The sequence below is a fragment of the Sturnus vulgaris genome, chromosome W (assembly GCF_052056855.1).
Source record: "Sturnus vulgaris isolate bStuVul1 chromosome W, bStuVul1.hap1, whole genome shotgun sequence".
In the NCBI taxonomy this organism is placed as follows: domain Eukaryota; kingdom Metazoa; phylum Chordata; class Aves; order Passeriformes; family Sturnidae; genus Sturnus; species Sturnus vulgaris.
In genome coordinates, this window is record NC_142282.1 from 26,906,371 (window position 1) to 26,933,438 (window position 27,068).

A 27,068-nucleotide genomic window follows, 5' to 3' on the forward strand; every position below is an offset into this window, starting at 1 on the left:
CCCTCACTCTAGGATCTACATGCTGAACCCCCCTTTCTAGTTTCAGATCTTTTAATGGTACAAATTATTTCCTCAACAGGCCACCAAGCTCTCAAAGGAATTGGAAAGACAAGTCCCAGCAGAGACATCTATAGATGTCAAGGTTCCAGTTAGGGAAAAAGTATGAAGGAGCTGTGAGAGCATTACTCACACTGCATGCAAAGCTGTGGCCAGGATGCAAACACAAGCATGCTCCCACAGTTAGGTTCAGCCATGGCTGAAGCTTTACAAGATCTGAGCTAGTGAGCTCCAGCTTCTGTTGTACCTGCCAAGTGTTTAACAAGCAACAAATTATTTGTATTTTCATTGTAAACAGGTTGTTTTAATCTTAAATTTATTTTCTAGAAGCAAACACTACAGCTTAAGAAGGAAGTTGTTAGAAATAACAAAAAAAAAATTCTAACTGCATGTTACATTTTCACAATAGTCCTTATAGGACAGATACTTCAGTCCTTAAAAGTAAGCAACCAAATAAAATGCCTATTTAAATGTTTCCTCATTTGAAATAATACTGAGTTACAGAATTTGTCTAAGATACTACCATATTCTGCACCATTAGCTAATTAAAAATTCCACTGCGACCATGAAACAGCAGAAGCTGCATGATCCTCCTCTAGTGACCATCTCACGCAGGACTGACATCCAATTCCATCCTCATAAGCCTGCAGATGAAACATGCTTTTGCAACTGTTTTCCAAAAAAGCAGCTAATACTTTCTTATATTGTGTGAATAACTTAGCAGATCTCAAACTATAGATCAACTCCCTTTCCTCTCCCTGCCCTTGTTTCAGAAGTAGCTTGTGGCCTCTCATGAATATTGTATATAAATCCACAAGTCTCGATTTAATGTTCACTTTTTATTTTGTATCCAGATACACCTCACAGGTTTTTGTTCATTCCAACTTTTCCATTTCTCACTGCCTAGACCCCAGCGCTTTAGCCAATTAGTTTAATTCAGCATAAATTCAAGCATTCACCTCATGTGACATGGCCCCCTGCAGGCATCAGGCAACAAGTGCAGCTGCATGCTGCCTCATTGCAAGCTACAGACCAGTACCAGCATAACACAGGGCACTCTGGGGACCAGCAGTATATACTTATTTAAAGGGAAGAACTTCTCCAATGGTGCATAGGTATATAGTTTGGAGAGGTCTGTATGTCTATACAGACATTTGTGGCAGAAAGAGGATGGCAAGGTGGCTGTTACAGAGGGCAACCAGAACTTGACTCTCCAAGTCAATCATCCCTCCCACAGTTGCAGTTGCTGTTGTAGTAAGGAGGCATGGGGGACTCCACTGGTAGAAGCAATTTGGGAAGGAAATTCTAGGGAAGAGGGAGTTGCAAAGGGAAACACTTTAGAGTGGAGTTATTACTTCAGGAGAGCCTTTCACCCTGTCTCTCAGGGTGAGGAGAGGATTGGTCATGCCCCCACTGCATTCCCATTCAGGCTCAATAGAAGTCTGTAGAGGCAGCACTGGGCACAACAACAAAGCATCATTTCTCTCCTACCAAATTTGCAAGCTGTTGTTAAAAAGAGGAGATCAAACAGAAAAAAAATAGCCCAACTGTGCTTATGAAATTATAGACCTGCTATCAGTATCACCTAACTGCTCAATTTACATTGGACTTAAATTGCCTGTTAGTTTCATTAATTAGACACAACCAGATTGTTCCTTTAATTCCACTGATACAGATCTGGTGTCTATATGCATAAATGCCTAAAAATTTAGTTATGCAGCTAAGTAAGTTACACTCCCTCCATGTTATCAAAAGACAGGCTTCTTATCAGAAGCCAGGTATAAATCCAATAGCTCTTTTACTTTCATGATTAATATCAGGCCACATTCTTTCCTCTGCACATAATCTCATCCCATATTATTTGCATCTCAGAAAATACAAAACATCACAAAAAAATGTAAGTTACGTTAATTAAATTGTTTGAAATTTTAATTGAGATTCATGTTTGTTTTGCAACAGTTTCTCCAAGGCTAGCTACGATGAAACACAAGAATCATTTTGAATGATACTAAATAAAAGCACAAATCTCAAGAAATAATTTTGTATTTGGAGAAGACTGAATAGAAAATCCTGATTTTAAGCAAGATCTACAGGAATACCAAGAGCATTTGGGAACATCCTTGCAAAAATTTCTCCCTTTACTTAGGGCTTTGAAAACAAAGTTTTTCAGAAGGCACCTCTAATCTCAAGGCAATAATTGAGAATTGTAAGTTCTTAGCATCCTTAAACATAGAGCCAGACAAGTATTTTCTAAACAAACTTTAGATTAATAGGTCATTACTATAAAGTTATTAAAATTATATTAATTCTTGCCACTGGGATCTGGCACTGTAATTGACAGTCACTCAGTTGTTCCAAATTCATTGGATTAAGCAAATGCAATATTTCACGGATGCTGTTGTTTTGTCGTCTAATACTGATTAAAATATTTACACTCCTATTTTTCAATTCAGATTTTACCACTCATACCTACGGCTTTTACTTTTAGCACAACCTCTTTTTGTCAAGTGTCAGAATTTCACTTTAAAAAGTTAGGAACCTGATACCATATAGACAAGCCTTCTCTATATGTTTTAAAATATTCCTTTTCAAAAATGACAATTTATAAAAGAAGAGCCTGCTGATAGCTTTCTTCCAGCTCATGTTTATCACAGATTCTACTGAGCTTTTCCTAATTTAAAGTATCCCTTTTAGAGTGTCCTGCTGCCTCCACATGGAATCTGTTTCCTCCCTCATCTCCTCCTAAATTTAATGAAAAAAAACCCAAATCGCTAGCTGACAATTTTAAGCAAAAATAAAAAGCACTATAACATTATCCACATTGCCTTTTATTGAACTAGGTTGAACGCTCTCTCTAGGAGCTTTGTGGAAATTTCACCCCTGTCAAAAAGGCACAATATTTTTGTGCTCTGAGACCTCCAGCAACAATGATTTTTCCCCAGCCTGAAAGTTAGGGACTGCTGTTAGGAAACAGCAGTCTGCCCAGAAAATTCACAGGTACCTGATTATCCATTTACATTAGAACCCACCAGATTTTACTGATTCTTCTGCCACAGACACCCTGCAAACCTACACCAAGAGTTTGCTTCTATAGCAAGAGGAAAAGAGGCAAAGTTACTCTTACATATACCCAGGGATGATGTAAATGATACAAACTATTCATTATTAAAATCCTGACAAAGCTGTGGTGGTTTCTGTTCCACAGCATTACATGAATGGTGAAGTTATGAGAGGTTGTTGTACATGAAGAAAACTAACTTTGGTCCACTTGTCCAGCTTCCTAAAGACAGCATATTGGAAAGGTGAACACTGACCACTGTTTCAAAAACCAATGTAAAAGCTAGCAAAAATAATTGGGTATTTCATTCTTAAAGCTTCACAGTTTGGTTATTTGTCCTAGTTATCCACCTTTTTATCCTGTATGTCCACTAATTGTTGAGTTTTTAAGTCTTCAGCCTGTTCATGATCTTCCATATCTGCATCATCTACTTGACTAATTTCATTTTCTTCTGCTTCTCCTTGATCAACACTTTCATATTCTAGTTGTTCAAAGTCTGTTTCATCTATAAGTTCTGCCTGTACTTCTTCCATCTGTATTCGATTTACATGCCCAACATGTAATTGTTCCACATGAACTTCAGCACCTTGTTCAGTCTGAATGTGTTCAACTTCTAAATAACTAATTTGCACCTGTTCTTGCAGTTCCTCCATCTGTGAGCCTTTCACTTGATTGTCCTGTATGAAATCCTGGTGCATCTGTTCCACAGTTACCTGTGCAGGATCCACTTGTACCTGAATTACTGGTAGGACATGGACTTGCTCCACTTGTTCTATTATAGTCATTGATGTTACTGGTTCAGCTTCCATAGCTTCCACTGGAAGACTCTCTTCTGTCACAATTCGTTCTGAAATACTGTGCATGTCTTTGAGATGTCTTCTCAGCTCACTGCCTTGCATAAACCACAAATCACATAAGGTACAGTGGTTGGGTTTGTCACCAGTGTGTATTACCAAATGATTTTTAAATTGATCCCAGCTGTTAAACACGCTGTTACAAACCTGAAACAAAAGATAGCGTTAAACAGTGCCAACAGAAATATAACAAAGTATAGTGCTTATTTCAGATCATGGCTTCACATAGTATAGCTTCTTGCTACTTGGATTAAAAAACCCCGCCATGTATATTAGAGGTAAAAGCTGAGAAGTCAGCTTCAAATGAACAGAAGACCTGGCATTTATTTATTTTTAAAATACAGTATGCCATTTTGAGTTGTGCATAGAGGATACCTATAACATTAAGGAGCCAGTACAGCATGTAAAAGCTTTCTTATTTTAACTTTATATGAAATTCACATACAGATTCACACCCCAATAAATGTCTGATGCTAGAATTTTGAGTGGAAATCTATTTATGCAATACCATATGATCAAAGTGCAATTCAAACTGTCCTTTTACTGAGGTTCTAGATGCAGTACTAATAGCTTACTTTTACTTATCAGTTTTAATTTGTTCATGGCATTGTAAGATTTACCTGGATAGACTAAACTCTCACATTTTGCCATTTAAAAAAAAATATTTGAGTAATTGTAACAGATATAAATCTCTTAAAACTTCATCTTTTTAGGTCTCTTCCAGCTAAAAGTACTGCTTTGATTGCAGACATACTATTTTCATAAAGCACATGACCACACTTCCTTCCCTTCTTCTGGCAGTGAGGTAAGTAGCTTGAAAACAATACACAAAGACTGCAGAAATGAATGAAGTGCCACGGTAGAGAGAGAAGAGTGGGGTAGAATCAGGCTTGGAGTAAATAAACAGGGTCAGAGGATTTTGTCCATACAAGTACTCTTGGCTTCAGAAAAAAGCAAAGAACGAGCATTTCACTGTCGGAACCCCTTCACTGTTGGCAAATAATTTTGAAACAGAATGTTCCATCTCCTCGATGTAGAGCAACAGCAAAAAAGGATGATGGAGTATCTGACAGGGATTGTGAGAGGATGGATTGTAAGAGAATAGAGATAGTGCTGAAGGCAATCTCACCCCTGATAAATTGCAGCTGTGCTAATTACCAAAGAGTGGGAACAGCCTTGCCCTTAATAGGTCACAGCTATGTCCAATGAGGATGGCTTTTATAAAAGAGTGGGTTAGCTAGTTAAGAGTCAGTTGGAGTTTGTTAGCCATGCTGTGAAGAAGAAGAAGAGTTAGGCAGTCACGTGAGGGACAGATGGGGTTAGGTGGTCATGCAAAGGACAGGAAGGAGTTAGCCAGTCATGCAGAAGGAAGGAGGTAGAAGGCTGTGTGATGCTACCTGTGGGAGTTCACAGGGAGTAAGTATGAAAGTTTTTAAGATAATAAGCAACTGATGCTTGCATCAGTCATGAGTCCACCTTCAATTGGTGCCCTGTGTGAGGAGGAAGCAGCTGGAAATAAGGGATTAACTCAAGGAACAGGTCTGTGTAATAGAGCTGAATATCCCCATTTTGCTGTTGAAATCTTAAAACCACATTTGTGATGCTAGTAGCATGCTTTTTGCATATGTGTCCCCTAGGCTTGTGCTTTAGAAAGAAGTTACACACACAGTGTTGTAACTCACTATATGTATTGAAAATGGTAGGTTTTGTGACCCCTGTAATGTCCTGTGGTCTGGTCCCTCTCCCCTCTGGCCATGCTTAGTTGGCTGAGATCAAATTTCCTCCTGCTCCCTTTCAGACCCTAGAAAAGACCTATGTCCCCTGACCTTGCCCTCTTTTGCTCCTGAAAGCTCACAAGAAATAAACCTCAGATTTTCCCCAGGGGGGAAAAAAGCCTCTTTTGTTATCTTTCACTCATGTCCATGCAGGGGGACAGGGGCTTCTTCCTAGGATCTGAGCAAGTCTGGAACTAGGGGGAAGTCTCTCTCATACCCCTGCAGTTGACGCTCAATGCGAGTGAGCTCTACGGATGTTAGAGAACTCCACGACCGGCTGTGACTCTCATTTTTGGGATTCAATAAGCCTTTGAGCTGTTCAACTGCCTTAAATTTCTTTGAGCTACATTTTGTGCAGTTCTGAGACTTTAAGGACGAAATCGGCAGCTCGCCTTGTGCCAGGCGAGTCGGTTTCTATGACATGGACCCTCTGCAGTTTCACAGACGTCCATGTCCCACAGGAGGGAGGTGAGATTCCTTTCTGGCGGTGGGGGAAGGGTTCCCTGGGCATACCACAGGATGGGACACGTGCGGCTACCTCCGCAACGTGCAAGTGGACGTGCCGGCGTGGACAGCCCAGCACTGCTTAGCAGGTGCACGTGGCAGCATTTGGCCAGCTCGGTGCTGCTCACAACAAGGGTGCGGCAGTGTGGCGGGAGGTTGGGCAGCCAACACAGCGGCAGCGTGCAGGCATGGGCAGGCGGCGCGCAGGCAAAGTGCTGGCGAGCGCATTTCCGTGGCTTTTTTGCTAGGCGGGAGAGCCCGGAAGCTGTGCTATATACGGCAGATTTTTAACAACTGACCCGTTTTTCTGTGTTTTAACTGCAGTGGGGTAGATATAGTGGCACATTGCTGTGCGCCCATGACGTTTTGTAATAGTCTGCCCAACAAAAGAGTTTATGTTTCCAGCTCAGGGAAATATTAAGTTTGGGAGATGTTTTAATCTCCAAGAAAAGATTAGCACGTTTTACAAGCTGGTTGGCTGTTGAAAAATTAGACCTTGAATTGCAAGATAGAAATTCAATTTCATTTTGGGATGAAATAGGGGATTTATTAACTTTAAAAGTGGAAAATGGAGATGAAACAGCCTCTCTATTCCTCCCGATATTCTTACAAATTCGAAAACTTTAACTTCAGACAGAAAACAACAGACAGCAGCAGCAAAACAGTTCGGATTCACCTTCCCTTTCCCCAAAACCCTATAACCTAGAACTGGAGAGGACCCACAGGTCTCCCCAGGAACCACAGGGCACCCAGCACAGCTGTAGCTGCTCTGGGCCCCTGAGTCCTCTCCAGTATCCCGGTTCTGAAGATTTTTTGAAAATTGTAACCCATTCTTCTTTGTACCCTTCCCTCCCAAATGTTTTCCCTTCAGAGGAGTGTTCAGAAAGCTATAGAAGTGACTTCCCTTCCCTTCAGGCCAACGGCCATGTGGCTAAGCCTGAAGGGGCCGGGGGCAAGATCCAAGATGGCACTGGCCATGTGGCTTGTCCCCGGGGCACTGTAGACCGTGTAGCGGGGGTCCCATATGCTGGCAGCCACGTGTTTCCTCCATCATCCCACAATCGCTTTTACCCTCTGGTCCCATTCCCCTCCCATAACCCATTCCTGCCCTCGGCCCCCTTGCCCCCTCCCTCCTCCAAAAGCCTGCCCTGCATGGCATCACCCTGCAACCCTGCCCACAAGTGTTGCAACCCTGGTTCCCATGGTTACCCCTCCCCTGCTCCAGTTTCACATGCCTGCCCTCCAAGCTACTGCAGAAGTGGGGGGGGGGAGGGGGGCTGGAATCCCTGCAGGGTTCAGTGCCCGTGGGGATGGGGAGGGCACAGCCCTCAGCCCCTGTGGGACAGATGGTGTCCCTGTGGTGGGGGAGGGTGGGCAGCCTCCTGGGCCCGGTGGGAAGGGGGTGCCCAGCCCTGGAAGTCAAAACCTGGGAGAAGAATATATACCATCAGCTGCTCCCGTGGATTATCTCAGTAGGAGAAATGGCAAGAGAAGTTATCAGCCTTTGTCCTATCAAGATAAAAAGGAAATTTGTAAAGTACAGAGAGAATTTGGCAGAGCTAGTGAAATTTTTAAAAGCATGAGAGCCACCTTTAGCTCAAACAAACTAGTCCCAAATGACATCAAGGATCTTTTCTGATGCCTGTTAACTCCCTCAGAATATGATCTGTGGGAAAGCCTGTGGAAAAGATCTTTGAAAGTGCTTTTACAGAGTTCTGATGATGCGAAAGATGCTGATGATAATGAAATTGCATATGAACACCTATGTGGGGAAGGGGATTGGCATTGCCCCGAGAAACAAACCAGAATATTATCCAAATCTGTCCTGGATAAAATATGCAATGTTGCAGAAAAGGCTTTTAATCAATTACCAACAGTGGACGCCAAGGGTAGTTATGTTAACATTAAACAGTTTGCTTCTGAGAATTTCTTACAGTTTGTAGATTGTCTTCGTGTGCAAGTGGAAAGGCAGGTGAGTGATCCGGTGGTACAAGCCAAATTGATTAAGGAGATGGTTCAGAGGAATGCTAATGAAACCTGCCGTAGGGTTATCCTTAGCCTTCCCCTCGAGCCAGCACCTAGCTTAGCACAGATGATAGAAGCCTGCGCCAGGAAAGCAGAACTGCTCAGTGGACACGAGAGAAAACCAGCACTGGCACGCCCAAAGACCACGGCAGCTGTGACACCAGGAGCAAAGAAGCAACCAATGTCACCAGAGCAGCTGCAGCAGATCATCTGCTTCCAGTGCAAGAAGCCAGGACATTTTGCCAGAGACTGTTCACACAACCAGAAACAGAAGACCAACAAACAAAAAAACTAGAACTACAGCGCATACCCACCATTAACACAATCATGCGCAAAGATATAAATACTGTGGGCTGCACACTGACAAAAGTATCTCTCTTAAAAAAAAGGGGGAAGATGGAATGCCGGGTGTGGGGATGCATGACAACAAAAATGTCAAATGTTCAATTAACACGGTTTGGCAGCCACGAGGCCATTTTAGGCTTGTGACTACCAAAGGTTTTCATTTCAGGTCAGCTGATGGGACAGTCATTACAGTGGACCTGCCTAAGAGCTCACAGGACATGACGTTATACTACATGAAACTGGACAGTGAGTATTTTGTTATTGGGGACAGAGCGTGCGCACACACACACACACACACACACCCACCCCCCTGGAGATTGAGCTGGCTCCCATGACCATCAAGGGAAGCATAACCTGCCTCATTCTCCTGGCATGCTGCCCTCTAACGCTATATTACCTGGTCGAGGGACAAATCCTTGCCCAGGCCATTCCCATTCCAGTGGAGGTCCCAGTAGATGGAAAATCACCTGAAGTGTACTGGGCAGAAGTGGTGGGTGAGGAAAAGCCTTCTTTGGCATGCAACCTAACCCATGGATCAGACCACCTCCATGTGGAAGGGGTACTGGACACAGGCGCTGATGTGACTATCATACCCGAGAGGATGTGGCCATCACATTGGTAATTACAACCTGTGGCGGGCAAAATCCAAGGTGTAGGAGGAGTAAAATTGGCAAAAATATCAAAAAGCATCGTGCAAATTGAAGGGCCGGATGGAAAATTGGCTAGTGTCTGTCCATTTGTTACAGACTATAAATGTTCACTATGGGGGAGAGACACCATGTCCCAGTGGGGGGTGAAATTGATTATCCCTAAGACTCCCTGGGATTTTTAGAGGCGGCCACTGTAGAGCACACTACCCATAAATTAGCATGGCTAGATGACACCGCAAAGTGGGTAGCACAGTGGTCAATGAGTAAAGAGAAGCTCAAGACACTTGAAGAGCTTGTGGAGGAGCAATTGGCCAAAGGCCACATATAAGAGACAACCAGCCCTTGGAATTTCCTGGTCTTTTTAATAAAGAAGCCAGGGAAGGACAAGTGGAGGCTGCTCCACGATCTCTGGGAAATAAATGAAGTGATTGAGGACATGGGGTCACTCCAACCTGGGATGCCTTCTCCAACAATGCTTCCCAGAGATTGGCAATTGGCTGTTCTAGACATCAAGGATTGTTTCTTCCACATTCCCCTACACCCAGAAGATGCCCCATGGTTTTCCTTCTCAGTTCCTACCATCAATCGAGAAGCTCCAATGAAGCACTACCGCTGGAGATTTTTGCCACAGGCAATGAAGTGTAGTCCCTCTATCTGCCAGTGGTATGTGGCCTCATTGTTGTCCCTGGTGCGTGCTCAGAGAAGGGAAGCCATCATCTTACACTACATGGACGTGTGCTTGTGTGTGCCCCCGATGACTCTCTGCTCCAAGACACACTTGACCTAGTGGTTAAAGTTTTAACCTCTGCTGGATTTCAATTGCAGGAGGACAAAGTCCAAAGGATGCCACCTTGGAAGTACCTGGGCTTGGAAATTACTGCACGGACCATTGTTTCTCAGAGCTGATAGTTCAGCTGATTCGGAAAGCAAGGACGAGACTGTATGAACTGGCTGGTTATCACTTCACATGTATTCACCTCCCAGTCAAACTTTCTGAGGAGGGGAGGAACTCTCCCGAGAGATTGACTAAAGAGATGTTTGAACATTTGCTCCAGTGCAATGCCAGTCTCCAATTGTCTCTGGACAGCTATAGAGGACAAATATCAGTCCATGCCCCGTCTCACAAGCTGTTTAATGAGGAATTCCACCTCATTCCTCGTGAGGAGTCGGAGACCACTCAAAGCTCTCACAGTGTTCACTGATGAATCCAGGGCTTCCCACAAGTCGGTGATGACTTGGAGAAATCCCCAGACTCAGCAGTGGGAAGCTGATGTTGAGTTTGTGGAGGGATCACCCCAGGTAGCCGAACTGGCAGCAGTCGTGAGAGCCTTCAAGAAGTTCTCAAAGCAAATCAACTTGGTAACGGACTCAGCCTATGTAGCAGGGGTAGTGTCCAGGGCGTAGCAGGCAGTGCTCAGGGACATCAAGAATGAGCACCTTTTCAGGTTGCTTTCAAAACTAATTTATTTGATTTCCCATAGAGAACATCCCTTCTATGTGATGCATGTGAGGTCACACCAATTTGCCAGGCGAAATCACAGAAGGGAATCGTCAGGCAGACTCCCTTGCAACCCCAGCTGAACAAGCAACTCCAGCTGAACAAGCACGCCTCCCTGACATCTTCCAACAGGCAAAGCTGAGCCACCAGTAATATCATCAGAATGTGCCAGGTCTGATCCATCAGTTCCAGCTACCACAGAGTCAGGCTCCAGCCATTGTGGCCACCTGCCCCAGCTGTCAGCTCCAGACCATGCCATCAATGGGCATGGGGGTTAACCCCCGAGGTCTTGGCAGCTATGAGGTATGGCAGACAGACATCATACACATTCCCAGTTTTGGCCGCCACAAATATGTTCATCTAAGCATTGAGACATATTCAGGAGCAGTCTATGCCTCTGCCCACGCAGGAAGAAAGGGCTGTGCACGTCAAACAACACCTAGTGCAAGCCTTTTCAGTGTTGAGGATCCCTAGGGAAATCAAAACTGATAGGGGCCCAGCGTATATAGCCAAGGAGTTCCTGGAATTCATCCAGCAGTTGGGAGTGGAACATAAAACTGGCACCTCCTACTCCCCCACAGGCCAAGGTGTGGTTGAGCATGCCAATCAGATGCTCAAGCAGGTCTTGGCTAAACAGAGCAGTTCAACAGTGTGGATGTCTCCACAGCAGAAGCTCTGCAAAGCCATGTTTACTATCAATTTTCTGAATTGTTCATTTGAAAATATAAGTCCACCTGTGGTGCATCACTTAACAGTGGGAAGCAGTTCAAGTTATCCCAACATCCACCAGTCTTGATTAGATTCCCAGAAACCTGGGAAACCAAAGGTCCCTACGAGCTCATTACCTGGGGACGTGGCTATGCTTGCGCATCCACTCCCTCAGGCCCTCGGTGGATTCCCCAAAAGTGGGTGAAACCGTATGTCCCCAAACATTCTGCTCGAACTGAGGGGGACGAGGAGGAAGTGGCTGTGGCTTCGAAAAGAAGACGCCTCCAAAAAAAGGGAAAGGAAATCCTCATAGAGGATGACATTCCGGCAGATAGAGACTTTTAACAGGTTTTATAACGTTTGTCTTTCCTTTTAGAGAACCTTCCCTCCACTCAGTCCCGTGATGAACCCCATCCAAGTTGTCTTCCTGTTGACACTGAACAGTTGGGCAGCTGCATGGATCATCCCTCAGCCACGTCAAAACATCTGGGTGACCCTGGCACAGACATTCCAACAGGAAAACATATGTCTGTCCACTGCAGCAACAACAAACCCTGTGTCCACCTGCCTGGTAGGAATCCCATTGAAAGCTGGAGAATATTCAGCCAGCTTTAAAACACAGATGCCCAATGAACTTCCTGAGTCACACACCATTTCATCATACAAAAATTGTAGGCAGCAAGCTGTAATGAGTAAGAACCCCATAGAGGAGTTGCTGCCAAGTTTGCCCAAAGCAGCCCAGGAACCCCAAGAATTAGAGCTGTTGGGTTCTTACCCAGCACAATATTGCATTCATTTTAGGATTGTCCCAAAACCTTCTAGCTTAAAAGAGTTCCACAACATAATGCAATATCGTGAGGAATTCACTGCCAAAATGTGGTGTAATATTATAAACCATATTGCAGCTGACACCCCAACTCATTCAAGCCCCAAAAGCCTTCCTAGGGGATTGTTCTTGATTTGTGGAGATCGGGCATGGGCAGGGATCCCTTCTCAGCTCTTAGGAGGGCCATGCACCTTCAGGCGGTTGTCCCTGTTGGCACCCAACGAATCCTTAATTAACAATTGGATGCACAAAAACAAATCGGGTAATAAAATCCAAAAGAGGAGTGCTGACAATTTGGACCCAAACTGTGATTCTGAAATTTTCCATTGGGCAAAGTCAAAAAGAATTGCTGTGTCCCTGTTTCTTCCGTGGGTTGCAGCAGCCAAAGCTCTAGGCGAATTGGGCCACCTAGAGTGTTGGGTAGTCAAACTGGCAAAGTTAACATCCACAGCAATCAGCTCCCTCCTGGAAGATGAGGAAATTACCAGGCAGGCCACACTCCAAAATTGTGCTGCTATACATTTTCTCCTACTGCTGCATGGACATGAGTGCCAGGAATTTGAAGGACTTTGCTGCATGAACCTGACCTTGAAAGCTCCTAACATCCACGCTGCCCTCCAAAGCATGAACAGCTTGATCGGACAAGTGAAGCAAGAATCTGAAGATTGGTTCAATGAACTGTTCAAAGGCTAGGGACTCACCGGGTGGTGGACTTCTATAGTTAAAACAATTTTGTTAATTTTTATTATTCTTGTCCTTGTAATAATGGTATTCGGACTCCTACGTCACTTGATTTTCAAGGCTATTAATGGTCTCATTCCTTCTACCTCAGTAGTCAATCTCATAGAGATGAAAAACCTAAAACAATCTAACTCTCCCACTAACTGCAAGTGGTGGGCAAGATCATAATTTGAATCAAGATGAACCTAATATCCTTCCTTCAACTTTGTTAAACAAAAAACGGGGAGATGTTGTAACTCACTAGATATATTGGAAATGGTAGATTCCGTGACCCCTGCAATGTCCTGTGGTCTGGTTCCTCTCCCATCTGGCCATGCTTAGTTGGCTGAGATCAAATTTCCTCCCGCCCCCTTTCAGACCCTAGAAAAGACCTATGTCCCCTGACCTCACCCTCTTTCGCTCCTGGAAGCTCACAAGAAATAAACCTCAGATTCTCCCCAGGGGGGAAAGAGCCACTTTTGTTATCTTTTACTCATGTCCATGCAGGGGGACAGAGGCTTCTTCCTAGGATCTGAGCAAGTCTGGAACTAGGGGGAAGTCTCTCTCATACCCCTGCACACAGACTTCTTAAAATACTAACCTTATAGATAAGCACTCAAAATTAATTAGTCATACATAAAGGTAATGACTATCAGTAATGCCCAAGCACATAATTACTGTTCTTGCCATGTGGAGCCTAATTCAGTACTCAAGGCATTCACTGAAGAGCACCAAAAGTGCTCACCAAGCAAGTGCAATTTTGTTTTTTCTTTCTTGTTCAGTGAGCCAAGATTTTATTTATTGAACACTATTCAAATTCAGTTCTAAAGAGAAAAAAAATCAAGAAGCATTTATCCAAGAATTCTTGTAGTTGCTGCAGGCAGAAAAAACACTAACCCACATTCACAGTTATCCGTAACAGAAAGCTACAAGGTGAAGTAATTAAACCAAAGGGTCACAAAGACAAAACAGTATTTTCAATGAAGCTACTAGGTACAATTTTGCGTTATATAGTAGTTCTCATGTTCAAAACAAACTTATCTTTAAGACAAAGGCATGCTCCCAAGAATTAACTTCAGTCTAGCATAACAACTAAGCAATGCCACAGCACTGGTGAAACTTCTGATTAAATGAGGAACTTATTCACCTCCTACAGTATTTGCTGCTTTCTGTGAATAAGATAACTGGGTTTTTATCCTAACAAATAAAGCCTATATCCAACAGTTTTCTTTACTATATGACCCAATTTAACCTCAAACTACAGCAATGCTGTGAACTGAATAAGGTGAGGGCCTTATTTGAGATTGTCACAGAACTGGGGCAGCAAAATGGCAAATAAAAATGCTACAACCAACCTCAGCTCATATTTTCTAGCTTTTCAGAATCAACTTTTAAAAGCTAAGTAATATTCTTCTGAGCAGCTTTTCACATGTCAGTTGCATAGTGACCAAGTACCCTAGCTATCCATCTACAGCATTTATATTTGCTTACAAGACATTACAGATTGTCATCTTAAGTTGAAATTACTTTCCAGACAGTCAGTATATTGGTATTAAACAGAAAAATAATAAATTAGGAAATAAAATAGTACTTTGTATTTTGGACTTTAGTGAAGCATGCTCACAAGCAGGAAAGGCCTAGGTCTGTGCATCAAGAAGCAGAAAGATCAGTAAGATGCATATGAACACTTACCTACTCACAAGAATCTAACTGATTAACTATTATGAAGCTCCATATCAGTAATTTCATATTTTAAATGGAACTACTTAGATATAAGAATTTACCTTCATGTCATGGTTAAATGCAACCTTTATAATTTATTTTGCTAAACATAGTTCTTGGAGACAAAAGTCTACTCGTTATGCCTTTCCTGCTCAGTACTCTCACACTCCCTCCCTCAGCACAGGAAGGATGTGTCTAGCCTCAGACTCTGCTACTTCTATTACCCACCTGACATTCGTACAGCTTCTTTCTTCCCTTTTTAGCTCCAGCTCCAGACTGACAGGCTGTCAGGTGACATTTGAGTGTACTATTCCTAGCAAAATGCTCATGGCAGTTTGGACATTCAAATGGTTTTTCACCTGTTAAGACAGACACAGGGATTTGTAAGTGTATAAAACCAGCCAGTTTTTGGTCAACTCTTCCTTTTGTGTAGGTTGATAAATATGCTATAATGATGTGGCCAACTGGACTATTCTACAGAAGAAAAAGACATTCTATGTAAATTTTATGTAAATAAAATTGCAAAAACCTAATGTGGAGTCATAACTCTCATTTATAAAAACAAAACAAACTGAACAAAACAAAACCCACAGACATGATAAAGTAACATAATTCCCAGTGTCATTTAAGGTATATTCAGGTTTTTATGAAAGGTTATTACTCTGATGAAATATATTAAAGAAATAGGAGCTATTTCTCTCTTTTCACCTGATAACAGTTAAAGACTCAACATTAGTACATACAAAAAGTCACACAGTAAAGGAGGTATTTAAATAATACAAAGTTTTATTTTCAAGAACAATGACACCTTATGCTTGAGAGCCGAAACTAAGCTCCAGAAAAAGAAGTTGGCACAGAATGACCATGAAGTAACAATGCATTGGTATTAAAACAAACCAACCCCAGAAACTTTAATTCAAAGTAGTATACTGTTATTACCATCATCAAATAGTAACAAAGAACAACTGCTGTCTCTGTTTACTAATTTCATCATGCACAAATACAATGAAGTTCAAGGAAATTAAAGTACAAAAAATTAGTAACAGTGTGTTTCTTTTAAGTCTGATAATTAATCTGTGGAGGTACTGATACCAACATCACTATTGAAACAAACTATTTAATGAACTCCAAAAGAGGCTGAGACATTTCATTGAGTAACATAAGAATCTATTCTAGCTCGAGTCAGTTTAAAAGCCTACATTTTCAGGGTTGTAGTAATTATTGACAACTGAGATGGAAAGCAAATAAACCTGTATTTTGAGAAATAAACATATTCAGCACCATCTAACTTTTCAAAAGAAATCCACAAGTAGCCTATAATTCTCACTTATGCACCCAAAGGCCACAGAAAAACATTAAATGGAGGGAACATTCCCCTTAATGGTTAAAAAAGGCTACATTTTTGGAAACTTTCGTACAGGTAATGCAGAGTATGCTGAACTACCACCTGTCTCGCAGATCGAAAATCACAGACATTGCACGAGCAACCAAATACATTGGTGAGCCTAAAGAATACCCCAGGAGGTTATCCCCAGGAGTAATAAACTGGACAAGGAAGGCAAGAGACTGGCATGGCTGAGTGGGGAACTGCTGGTCAAACTAAAGGGAAAGAAGGAAATGCACAGGCGGTGGGAACAAGGACAGCTATCCTGGGAAGAGTATAGAGATGGAGTTTGGTTGTGTAGAGATAGGGTGAGGAAGGCCAAGGTGAAGCTTGAACTGAACCTGGCAAGGGACACAAAGAATAACAGGAAGGGCTTCTACAGGTCTGTCAGCTAGAAAAGGAAGGTCAAATAAGGTGTTACCCCCCTGATAAATAGTGCTGGAAAACTGGTAACAGTGGACAAAGAGAAGGCTGAGGTACTCAACTTTTTTGACTCAGTCTTCAATGCCAACCTCTCTTCCCACATCTATCAAATGGATGGACAACAGGATGGGGACTGGGGGAGCAAAGTCTCTCCCACTCTGATCAGGCTCATAACCACTTGAGGTGTTGGAGTGTGTAAAAAAGAAGCCCCTCTGAGTCCCTCAGAGAGACATTAGAATGCAGGGATTGAATTAAAGCTTTTAGAGAAATTAAAATATATTAAGCCACAGACATGAAACAGGTGTAAGCTTTGGTTTTAAGTAAGTAGAAATATTATTAAGTCACATAGATATGAAGTAGAAGTATAAATCTTAGTTTTAAGTAAGAATATGCTTTAAGTGCCTTAAAAGAGTAAAAAGCCTTAGAATCTAGTGCAAAGTTTAGGTCTCAGTGAAAGTTCAGAAACTTAGCCCCAGACATAATGAAAACATAGTAAGAATATTGCTTATATTTTTGAGATAGAACAGATAGAACTATTTGTGTGACTAGATAGAGCTATATGCATAAGGATTAACATTAACATTTCAGCCTCTTGCACTTGAGACTGATGTGCTTCTGCAATAAACAATTTTACAGCAACCAACAACTGCTCTTGCCTCTTTGAAGACCTAAACCCATAAATGTCTTGACACTGAGGAGCCTGAATGCACATATGTCCATGTGACCTGATAAAATGCATCCCAGAGTCCTGAGGGAATTGGCTGATGTAGTTGCCAAGCAACTCTCCATGATATTTGAAAAGCCATGGGTCAGGTGAAGTCCCAGGTGACTGGAAAAAGAGAAACATTGTCCCCATCCTTAGAAAGGGTAGAAAGGAGGACCTTGGGAACCACCGCCCTGTCAGCTTCACCCCTCTGCCTGGGAAGATCATGGAACAGATCCTCCGGGAAGCTCTGCAAAGGCACGTGGAGGGCAGGGAGGTAATTCAGGATAGCGAGCATGGCTTCAACAAGGGCAAGTCCTGCCTGACAAACCCAGTAGCCTCCTCTGATGGAGTGACTCCATCAGTGGACAAGGGAAGGGCTACAGATGTCTTTTTCTCTGGACTTCTGTAAAACCTTTGACATGGAGCCCCACAACATCCTTCTCTCCAAATTGGAGATAGATTCAATGGGTAGACTCTTAGATGGGTAAGAAAGTGGTTGGACGGTTGTGGTTTGACACTGGCCAAATGCCAGGTACCCACAAAAGTCATTCACTTACCTTTTTTTGCTACAGTTGGGCAAAGGGAAAAAAATTAATGAAGGGTTCATGAGTTAAGGACTGGGAGGAAAACACTCTAAGGGTAAAAGAGGTTCAAATTTAAAGGTAAAAAGTAAGTTTATTATTAACAGAGTCAGAGGAGGATAATGAGATGTAAAACAAGCCTTTAAAACACTTTTTTCCCCTACTCCTTCTCTCTTTTCCACCAATACCGCAGGGAGACAGGGCACGCGGGTCTTGGTCAGTTTGTCATCTGAAATCTTTTTCTGTTTGCTCAGGGAGAGGAGTCTTTTCTCTGCTATGCTGTGGGGTCCCTCCTGTGGCCAATCTTCCCAAAACTTGTGGTGTGGGTCACTTTTCCAAGGGGTGCAGTCTTTTAAGTCTAGGCTGCTCTAGTTTGGAAGCAAGGGTCTTTTCTCTCTATCTCTGGAAGCAGGGGCCCTCTCTCTCTATTCAGGTCTCCCACTAGATCACAGCTTTTACTAGTATCCACCCGCTACAGCGTGAGCACTTTTCTCATGGGCTGCGAGTGGATTCTGCATCTCCCATGGACTTCATGCATTACAGGGGGACAGTTTGTTTCACCATAGTCCTCACTACAGCTTGTAGAGGAATTTCAGCTCCGACACTTGGACCACCTCCTCTCCCTCTTCCTTTTCCACTGACCTTGGTGCCGCCATATTTTTTCCTCACATGTCCTCACTTCTTCCTCTTCTGTGACTAGAAGAAAAATTGCTGCTTGTGGGTACCATTGCCAATAAGTTTCACTAATTCAAAGATTCCTGCAGGGTCCCGCAGCACCAAGAAGTTGATTTTGTCCAGGCTCTGCATTGGGGAGTTGCCCGCCGCGCTTTTGCTGTCGGCCATGCGGCCCCGCTGCCACCATGTGGACAGTGGCGGCTGCTACAGCATTGGTGCTATTTAATACCTTTCTTCAGGTGGGGAGCCGGGAAGGAGAAGCTGCCACGGCTGCCCCTGTCCTTTTGCCCATGGGAAATTGAAAGAGGAATTGGAAAGGAAGGAGCCATTTGCAGCATCTGCAAATGGCTTCTCTCAAGCATGAGGTCAAGATATCCATTTAAGGAAGATCTTGTGTAATCCCCAGGGAAGTGGACCACTGCAGATGAAGGTATCCAGTGCTTGAGAGAACTAGCAGTGCTGGAAGGCTTCTGTAGTGATCTAAAGAATGACAGTGTCTCTAAAGATCCAGAGGATGTCCCTTGTACACTCGCCATGTGGAGGAAGGTGGTTCAAGGTGCCCCTGCATCATATTCTAGCAGTTTGGTAGCACTGTATTATCTGCAAATGGATACACCAACTGTAGAGATGGCATCCTCCTGGCTCCGAAAAGTAGAAGAAACTGAGTGCTCCCTCATGCCTATGAGCCAGTACCCCAAATTTTAGGGGCAGCCCAAGAGATCACCCCTGTGTTGGTTTGACATGGGAAGAAAAAACTTAGAAGTTTTCTTTAAGGGGGCTTTCTCTGTGGTGGGTTGGGACAGCTTCAATAGCCAATTGGAGAAAGTTTGTTTGCTCCATGAAGACACATTTTAAAAGAAGTAATCCGGAAATTAGTTTCTTTGTTTTTCCAGCAGCAGTGCAGGTAACAGGGCTCCAGGCTGGTCCCACTGCAGGCCTGTGGGCCCAGCAGGGGGGCAGGGCCAGGCCCTTCTGTCTGGGGACTGGCATGACTTGGCAGAGAGGAGGGGGTGGCCATGGACAGTGGCCAGGGAGACTCAGGCTGATTTAAAATCCCAGCCGCTTTTTTTTCTCTTTCTTTTTTTCAGCGTGGACGGTTTTGGAGATTCTGGCAAAGCTTCAGCATTGTAGTCTTGGTTTTTTGTTTTTTGGGTTTTTTTTTTGTTCAAAATCTTAACTTTTTTAATGTTCAAATAAGACTTGCAGACTTTTTAATCTTTCCTGGAGTGAAAGGGAAAAAGGAAATACTCTGAAGTTAGTAAAGCAAGAGCTAAGGGTTTTTTTAGATGGAAGGAGAATAAAGAAATACTGTGAAAATGGCTAAAATGGTTTTTTTTGTAAGATTGTAAGAATAAACTGATGTACTGAATATTTCTATAAACCATGGAGAAAGACATGGGGGGTTGGAGATGTTTCATTTGATAGATAATTTGACTAAAAAGCACTTGTGTTGAGAATTTTTGCTCTGAAGAAAGAAGGGGATCTCACTTTTCTGAGGATGAAGCATAAACAGAGAGAAAAGATAAAGAGAACCTTTGCTGTGAAACATTTCATTCTTAAAAGTAATACCCCATGAAAAAAACATGGCCCACATCTACAGCTCTGGGAAGGCTGTGGAGTTGGAAGGAGTGCCACGATGTGCAGGTTCCCGGGCGGATGCAAATCGTGAAAATGAAACCACAAGAAAACTGTTTTCTTCCTTCTTGTAAAAAAAATCCCTACAGCTTCAACAAGAGAAGGCTTCTCTCTCTGAAAGTGAACTGAAAAAGACTGAGTTAAAAACTGACTGAAGTAGTTGTATGTTTGTTTTGTTGTTAAAAAGGTTACAAGAGGGAAAGAAGGAGTAGTCTAAAAATCTTATTCTAAATGTTTTTTTTCCTCTTTGTGTAGTTAATAAATTTCTTTTTATACCCTCTTAAGTTTTAGGCCTGCCTTGCTTCTGCTCCTGGTTCTGTCTCACAACAGAAAATGAGTATATTTAAATTGGCAAATCAAAACCATGACATTATTTAGTGCATTGGCCGAGGAATCGAACCTAAATCAAGATATTTTTTGGAAAAATTAAATTAAACCAAGACAACCCCTCTCCAATGCCGGTCAGAAGGAATGGAAGCCCCAAGAACAGGCCACATAACGAACTCTGATCCTTTCTGCATGACCAGGGGGAGGACATGAGGGAGTAGGATGGTAAATCCACCTTTAAGCTGAAAGCCCGTCTCCGTGAACTGAGAGGGAAGAGAGCTGTTAAGAAGGGGACACCCAAGAAGACTGTCAGTGTAGTTGCTGCAGAGAGACCAGAAGACAATCAGCAATCTCCCAGATATAAGAGAACTAAAACAATTTCCTACAGCCCTGATGAGGGAACTTCTGATCTGGCATCACAAAGTTGAGATAGTGAATAGTCTGACCAGGAACAGGAATAGAGGGTCCCTGCCTTCGGCCAGGAGGAGGAAAGAGATGACTGTGTATACTGGACTTTATGGATTCAATGGCCTGGCACATTGGATCCATTGGAAGTATAAAGCTTTAGTAGGCACCGATGCACTGATGCCCTCAAGGCAGAAGAGTGCATAACCTATCTGGATCTCTGGAGTGATAGGGGGATGCCAGGAGTTATATTTAATAGAGGCTGAAGTGAGCTTAACAGGGAACAGATGGCAAAATTGTAGGATTGCTGCAGGTAGAAGACCAACAAGTGCCAATTGCTACCAGGACAGTGCATCGGCAGCAATATCGCACAAAACTGAGACTCTGCAACTCCTATCCATGAACTAATTTGTCAACTGGAGAGCAAAGGAGTAATCAGCAGAACCCACTCACCCTTCTACAGCCCCATATGGCCAGTGTGGAAGTTTAATGGGGAATGGAGACTGACAGTAGATTATCTGGGCCTGAATGAAGTCATGCCACCTATAAGTGCTGATGTACCAGACATGTTGGAACTCCAGTATGAGCTGGAGTCAAAAGAAGACAAATGGTTTGCCACAATTGACATCGCTGATGCATTTTTCTCAGTCCCTCTGGTGGAAGAGTGCAGACCACAATTTACTTTCACCTGGAGGATTGTCCAATACACCTGGAACCGACAGCCTTAGGGGTAGAAACACAGTCCCAACATCTGCCATAGCCTGATCCAGACTGCCCTGGAACAGGCTGGAGCTCCAGAACGCCTACAATATATTGATGATATCATTGTGTGGGGTGATATAGCAGAAGTTTTTGAGAAAGGAAAGAAAATAATCCAAATTTTTTTGAAAGCTGGTTTTACCATAAAACAAAGTAAGGTAAAGGGACCTGCACAGAAGATCCAGTTCTTGGGAATAAAATGGCAGGATGGATGCCACCATGCGCCTACAGAGGTGGTTGACAAAATTGCAACTATGTCTCCACCAGCTAATAAGAAGGAAAGACAACCTTTCCTGGGCCTTGTGGGGTTCTAGAGAATGCACATTCTGGGTTATAGTCAGCTTGTGAGTGTCCTCTATTGAGTGATCCAGAGAAAGAACCACTTCAAGTGGGGTCATGGGTCATGAGCAACAACAGGCTTTTGAGCACATCAGACAGGAAAGAGCTCGTGCGGTAGCTCTTGGGTCTGTTCGGACAGGACCAGCTGTGCAAAATATACTCTACACTGCACCTGGGGAGCAGAGCCTCACCTAGAGCCTCTGACAAAGGACCGTAGGAGAAACCTGAGGTAGACTATTAGAGTTTTGGAGCCAGAGTTATCGAGGATCAGAAGCTCACTATACTCCAACTGAAAAAGAGATACTAGAAGCCTATGAGGGGCTTTGAGCTGCCTCAGAAGTTGTTGGGACAGAAGCGTGTCTCCTTTTGACACTGTGATTACCCATGCTACACTGGATGTTGTAAGGGTCAGTCTGAAGTTTCCCTCGTTTTTGCCTCATGACCATCGCAAGAAGACCCTGAGGACCCCCACCCAGGTTGACTCTGGACGATGATTTTCTGGCTTGACCAAGGTGGATGCTTGACAAGGGACTGCTTGCAGGTGCTCACTGTCCTTCATGGTACACTGCTCTTGAGCAGGCACTAGCTGGAGCGGCAGGTTCTGTACACCTGTTTCTTGGAGCAACCCTCACAATAGTCCATAAATCTCCCCACCTCTTGGCCAGAAGCCACTCGCTTTGGAAAAGGACTATAAAAGAACGACCCTCTGGAGAAGACCCCTGAGTACTCCCCACGGATGAAGACCCATCTATTGGCTGACCCATGAGGACGTCCGTGTTGTCTCGTTGGCAGCTATTTTCTCATCCCCCTTTTTTTCTCTCTATACTTTGTTTCCTCTATCTCTCCCCTCTATCGCAACTGAGTTGTTGGCATGTAATAAAAATGCATTGCTGTTGTTGAATAAACTGATTTTGTCCCCTGCTATTTGCCTGTTTGCACCTTTGAGATCAAACGACCCATCAAGACCCCCGCTCTGTATTAATAGCGGATCGTGACAGATGTTCAAAGGAAACATTCCCTCAACACATCATTCAACCAGCGCTACATGGAGTAAGTGGGTAGCATTAATTACACAAGTCCGAATGGGAAAACCCAATTTCCCAGGAATCCTAGAAGAGATTTTGGATAGGCCAGAATCCAGAGATTTTGAAGCATTGCCTGAGAAGGTGGCTCATGCCCAAGAAGCACCACCATGAAATGAGCTACCAGACATCTTAGGTTGCAATACAGGATGTGATGAAAAGCATGTATTCTATCACCATCTGTTGAAAACAGGTGGGGCTGTGATCCTTATCTCTGTGGGAGATATTCTCTGCTAATGGGCCATCTGTTAAAATCAGGTGGGGCAGTCATCCTTATCTTTTCCACAACCCATCCTTCCTCCAGAAGATGTCTTCTGTTAATGGGCCATTAAGTCCCACTGTATGACTGATAAAATTACATCATCCCACTGGGAGATGCTCCAGCCAGGGGGAGGAGCCAAGTCTTTCCTACCTAGATAAAAACTGAGATTTGGAACACCAAGGCAGCCTTTTCCCACTGGATTCCAGAGGAAAAACTGGGCTTTTCTATATCATCACTGGACCTTTGGAGGAAAATTGCACTCTTCTATAGGACCATTGCTTCAACTGAACCACATCTGTCATCCAGGAGGACTGCAGCCACCATTTATACGGACTGATACCAACACCCTGACTGAAGGGGTGTCAAGGTGTATTCTGACTCTGTCAGTGGGGTTTTTTTGGGTTTGTTCTCTGTAATACTGTATTTCTATTTTAATTTTCCTAGTAAAGAACTGTTATTCCTATTCCCATATCTTTTCCTGAGAGCCCTCTTAATTTCAAAATTATAATAATTTGGAGGGAGGGGGTTTACATTCTCCTTTTTAAAAAGAGGCTCCTGCCTTTCTTCTCAGACACGTGTCTTTCAAACCAAGACACCAGAAAATGAAAGAAGCTATGCTTTATGTACTGTGGATCCTGCCGAGTGATAGGAAACCATCAGAGGTAGAAAGCTGCTGTGTGGAGTCCTACATGACAAGTCACTGAGGATGCTGAAGGGGAAGGCAAATCAAGCCAATTTGCAGAAGTAAAAGCCATTCAACTAGCCCTAGAGATTGCTCAACAAGAAAAGTGGCTCATACTTTATACCGACTCCTGGATGGTGGCTAATGCCCTATGGGGATGGCTGCAGCAGTGGAAGAAAAGCAATTGGCAATGCAGGGGTAAACCCATCTGGGCTGCTGCATTGTGGCAGGACATTGCTGAACGAATAGAAAACATGGCTCTGAAAGTACATCATGTAGATGTGCACGTGCCCAGAAGCCATGCCACTGAGGAACATCAAAACAATGAACAGGTATATAAGGCTGCCAAAATTGGTATAGCTCAGGTAGATCTAGATTGGGAAAGAAAGGGTGAGCTATTTATAGCCCTATGGGCCCATGAAACATGAGAGCATCTTGGAATGCATGCAACATAGAGATAGGCTCGTGATCAAGGAGTGGACCTGACCATGGAGGCTATTTCACAGGTTATCCATCAGTGTGAAACGTGCTGCCATCAAGCAGTGAAGCCTCCTTGGAGTGGAGGGCTGTGGCTGGGTTTCCAGTATGGTGAAGCCTGGCAAATTGATTACATTGGGCCATTGCCATGAACATGCCAAAGCAAGAGTTATATCCTCACCATGGTAGAGGCAACAACTGGCTGGCTGGAAATGTACCCATTAAACCATGCCACTCTCTGGAACACGATTTCAGGTCTTGAAAGACACATTTTGTGGCAACATGGAACCCTAGATAGTATTTGGTCAAACAATGGGACTCATTTTCAAAATAATCTTATAAACTCCTAGGCAAAGAGACATGACATTAAGTGGATATATCACATTCCCTATCATCCACAGGCCTCTGGGAAGACTGAAAGATATAACAGGCTGCTAAAAACTATGTTAAGGGCATTAGGTAATGGGACATGGAAGCACTGGGATGCAAACTTGGCATAAGCCACTTGGTTAGTCAACACCAGGGGATCTGTTAACCACCCATGTCCCGCCCAAACTAAGCCTTTAGACACTCTGAGAGGACACAAGGTCCCTGCACTACACATAGGGAAGTGGCTGGGGAAGTCAGTGTCGATTTCTTCCCCCACAGGAAAAGGCAAACCCATTTGTGGGATCGTCTTTGCCCAAGGACCTGGGTGTACTTGGTGGGAGGATAGGGAGACCCAGTGTGTACCTCAAGATTTAACCTTGGGCTAAGAATAACCTATAGTGTAAATTGTATGTTACAGGAGGTAAAGTAGCAGGAGGGATATGAACTGACAAAGAATGAATTTTGCCAGGAGCAAGAAGAATGTGATGATGAACAGGGACAGTGGCGGTGCCCAACCATGAACCATCAAGTGTACTATTTCTCGTGTCCTGACCCCACATCCTGATGGAATGGAGACCACCTGAAGGGATGTGAAAGGACAGGTAATAGTAGTTAATAAAATGTATGTTTGGTATAGAGATGGTTTAAGGATCCTAGTAATGAGAGTATATAGATTATATGGGATCCAAGCATGACGCAAATGGTATGGAATAAGGGGTGGAAATTGTATTGGGTCTGACCAAGGTAAAGTTCACAGCCGTTACAGTGCTGTGCTTTGCATTGGTAGCTGGAAGGGTATTGATAACACACCAGTGTTTTGGCTAATGCAGAGCAACACTGTCCCTCTGACATTCTTTCCCCCGCCAAAGGGGATGGGAGTGGGCAAGATCCTGGGAGGTGACACAACCAGGCCAGCTGACTTAAATTGGCCAAAGGGATATTCCATACCATATGACATCAGCTCAGATATATAAGCTAAGAGAGAGAGGAGGAAGGGAGGGCACTCATGAGTTTTCAATGTTTGCCTTCTGGAGGCACCATGACAGGTGCTGAAGCCCTGCTTCCCAGGAAGTGTCCGAACATCGCTGCTGATGGGAAGTAGAGACTGACCTTTTTCTCTTTAGCCTATGCACACACAGGTCTCTGCTTATTTCTCTCTTTTACTGTAATAAAACTGCCTTATCTCACTGTGCTGCTTATATCTGGGGGAGGGTAGACTCACAGAGGTTTTTCTCTATGAGAACTTCCTCTGTGAGTTGATGGGAATAATTGGAGGCTGGTTGAGTTATTGACAGGCTGAGAAACCAATTAGAGAAGTTAGTTCGCTCTGTGAAAACACATTTTGAAGGAGGTAACCTGGAAAAAAGCTCTTTCTTTTCCTGCCTCTCTCAAGGTAAAATCGACCTGGTCCCCCTCCCCCCCCTTCCCCCCCCATGCAGCCCGGGCCAGGCAGCAGTGGGCTCGGGAGGCTGCCGGGCCCCATTTGCAACCAGGGGCTTCGATGGGCAGGAAGAAGAGAAGCCCATTGCTAAGATTTTGGTCCTCCCTTCTTCCCCCCAGAGCTACAGCTTGGCAGGGCCCTGCTGCCAGCTCGGAGCAGCCATGGGAGCCTGTCCAGCTGCCCACGCAGCCTGGGGCAAGGCAGTCAGGCCCCCTGTCTGGAAAGCTGGCATGTCCCGGCAGGGAAGAGAGGTAGCCATGAGCAGTGGGTGCTGCAGCTGAACTCCAGGGAGGCTGATTGAGATCTTAGCTGTCCTCCATCCCCATCCTTCCAACACAGCCTGAGTCTCCTGAGATCCTGGCACAGCTCCAGCATGGCCTGGCCACACCCTCTGCATTCCCCGTGTGAGATCTTAACTGTTTCAACGCTCAGATAAGACCTGTAGACCTTCAATTCTCCCCTGAGTGAGAGGGAAAAGAATAGAGAGAAGACACCAAGGTCAGTGAAGCAGGAGTCAGGTTCCAGATGGAAGAAGAATGAGGAGACGCCGTGAATTTAGGCTGAAAATCCTTTTGCAAGCTATAGGAATGGAGTGTACTGCATTAAGAAATTCCTATAAACCGTGGAAAAAGACATGGGGGGGTTGGAGTGTTCCATTTGATAGATCATTGACCAAAAACACCTGTGTTGAGAATCCTTCACCCCAAGGAGAAAAGGAGATCTCTGTTTCTGGAGATGAAGCATGAACAGAGAGAAAAAGAGATGAAAAGAACTTTTGG

The 27,068-nt window shown here is 43.8% G+C and overlaps 1 protein-coding gene across 1 annotated transcript in view; it reads right to left on the minus strand.

Annotated features, from left to right (window-relative positions):
- Window positions 1-356: 356 nt before the first annotated feature.
- LOC148220053 (zinc finger protein 131-like) overlaps window positions 357-27,068 on the minus strand; it is a 47,900-nt gene continuing 21,188 nt past the window's right edge. Inside the window, exons 6-7 of the mRNA XM_088155522.1 lie at window positions 14,971-15,101; window positions 357-4,116 (exon numbers count right to left, since the gene is read on the minus strand). Of these exons, the coding sequence (XP_088011648.1) occupies window positions 3,454-4,116; window positions 14,971-15,101 (794 nt within the window). The 3' untranslated portion in view covers window positions 357-3,453. The remainder of the gene's footprint in view (window positions 4,117-14,970; window positions 15,102-27,068) is intronic.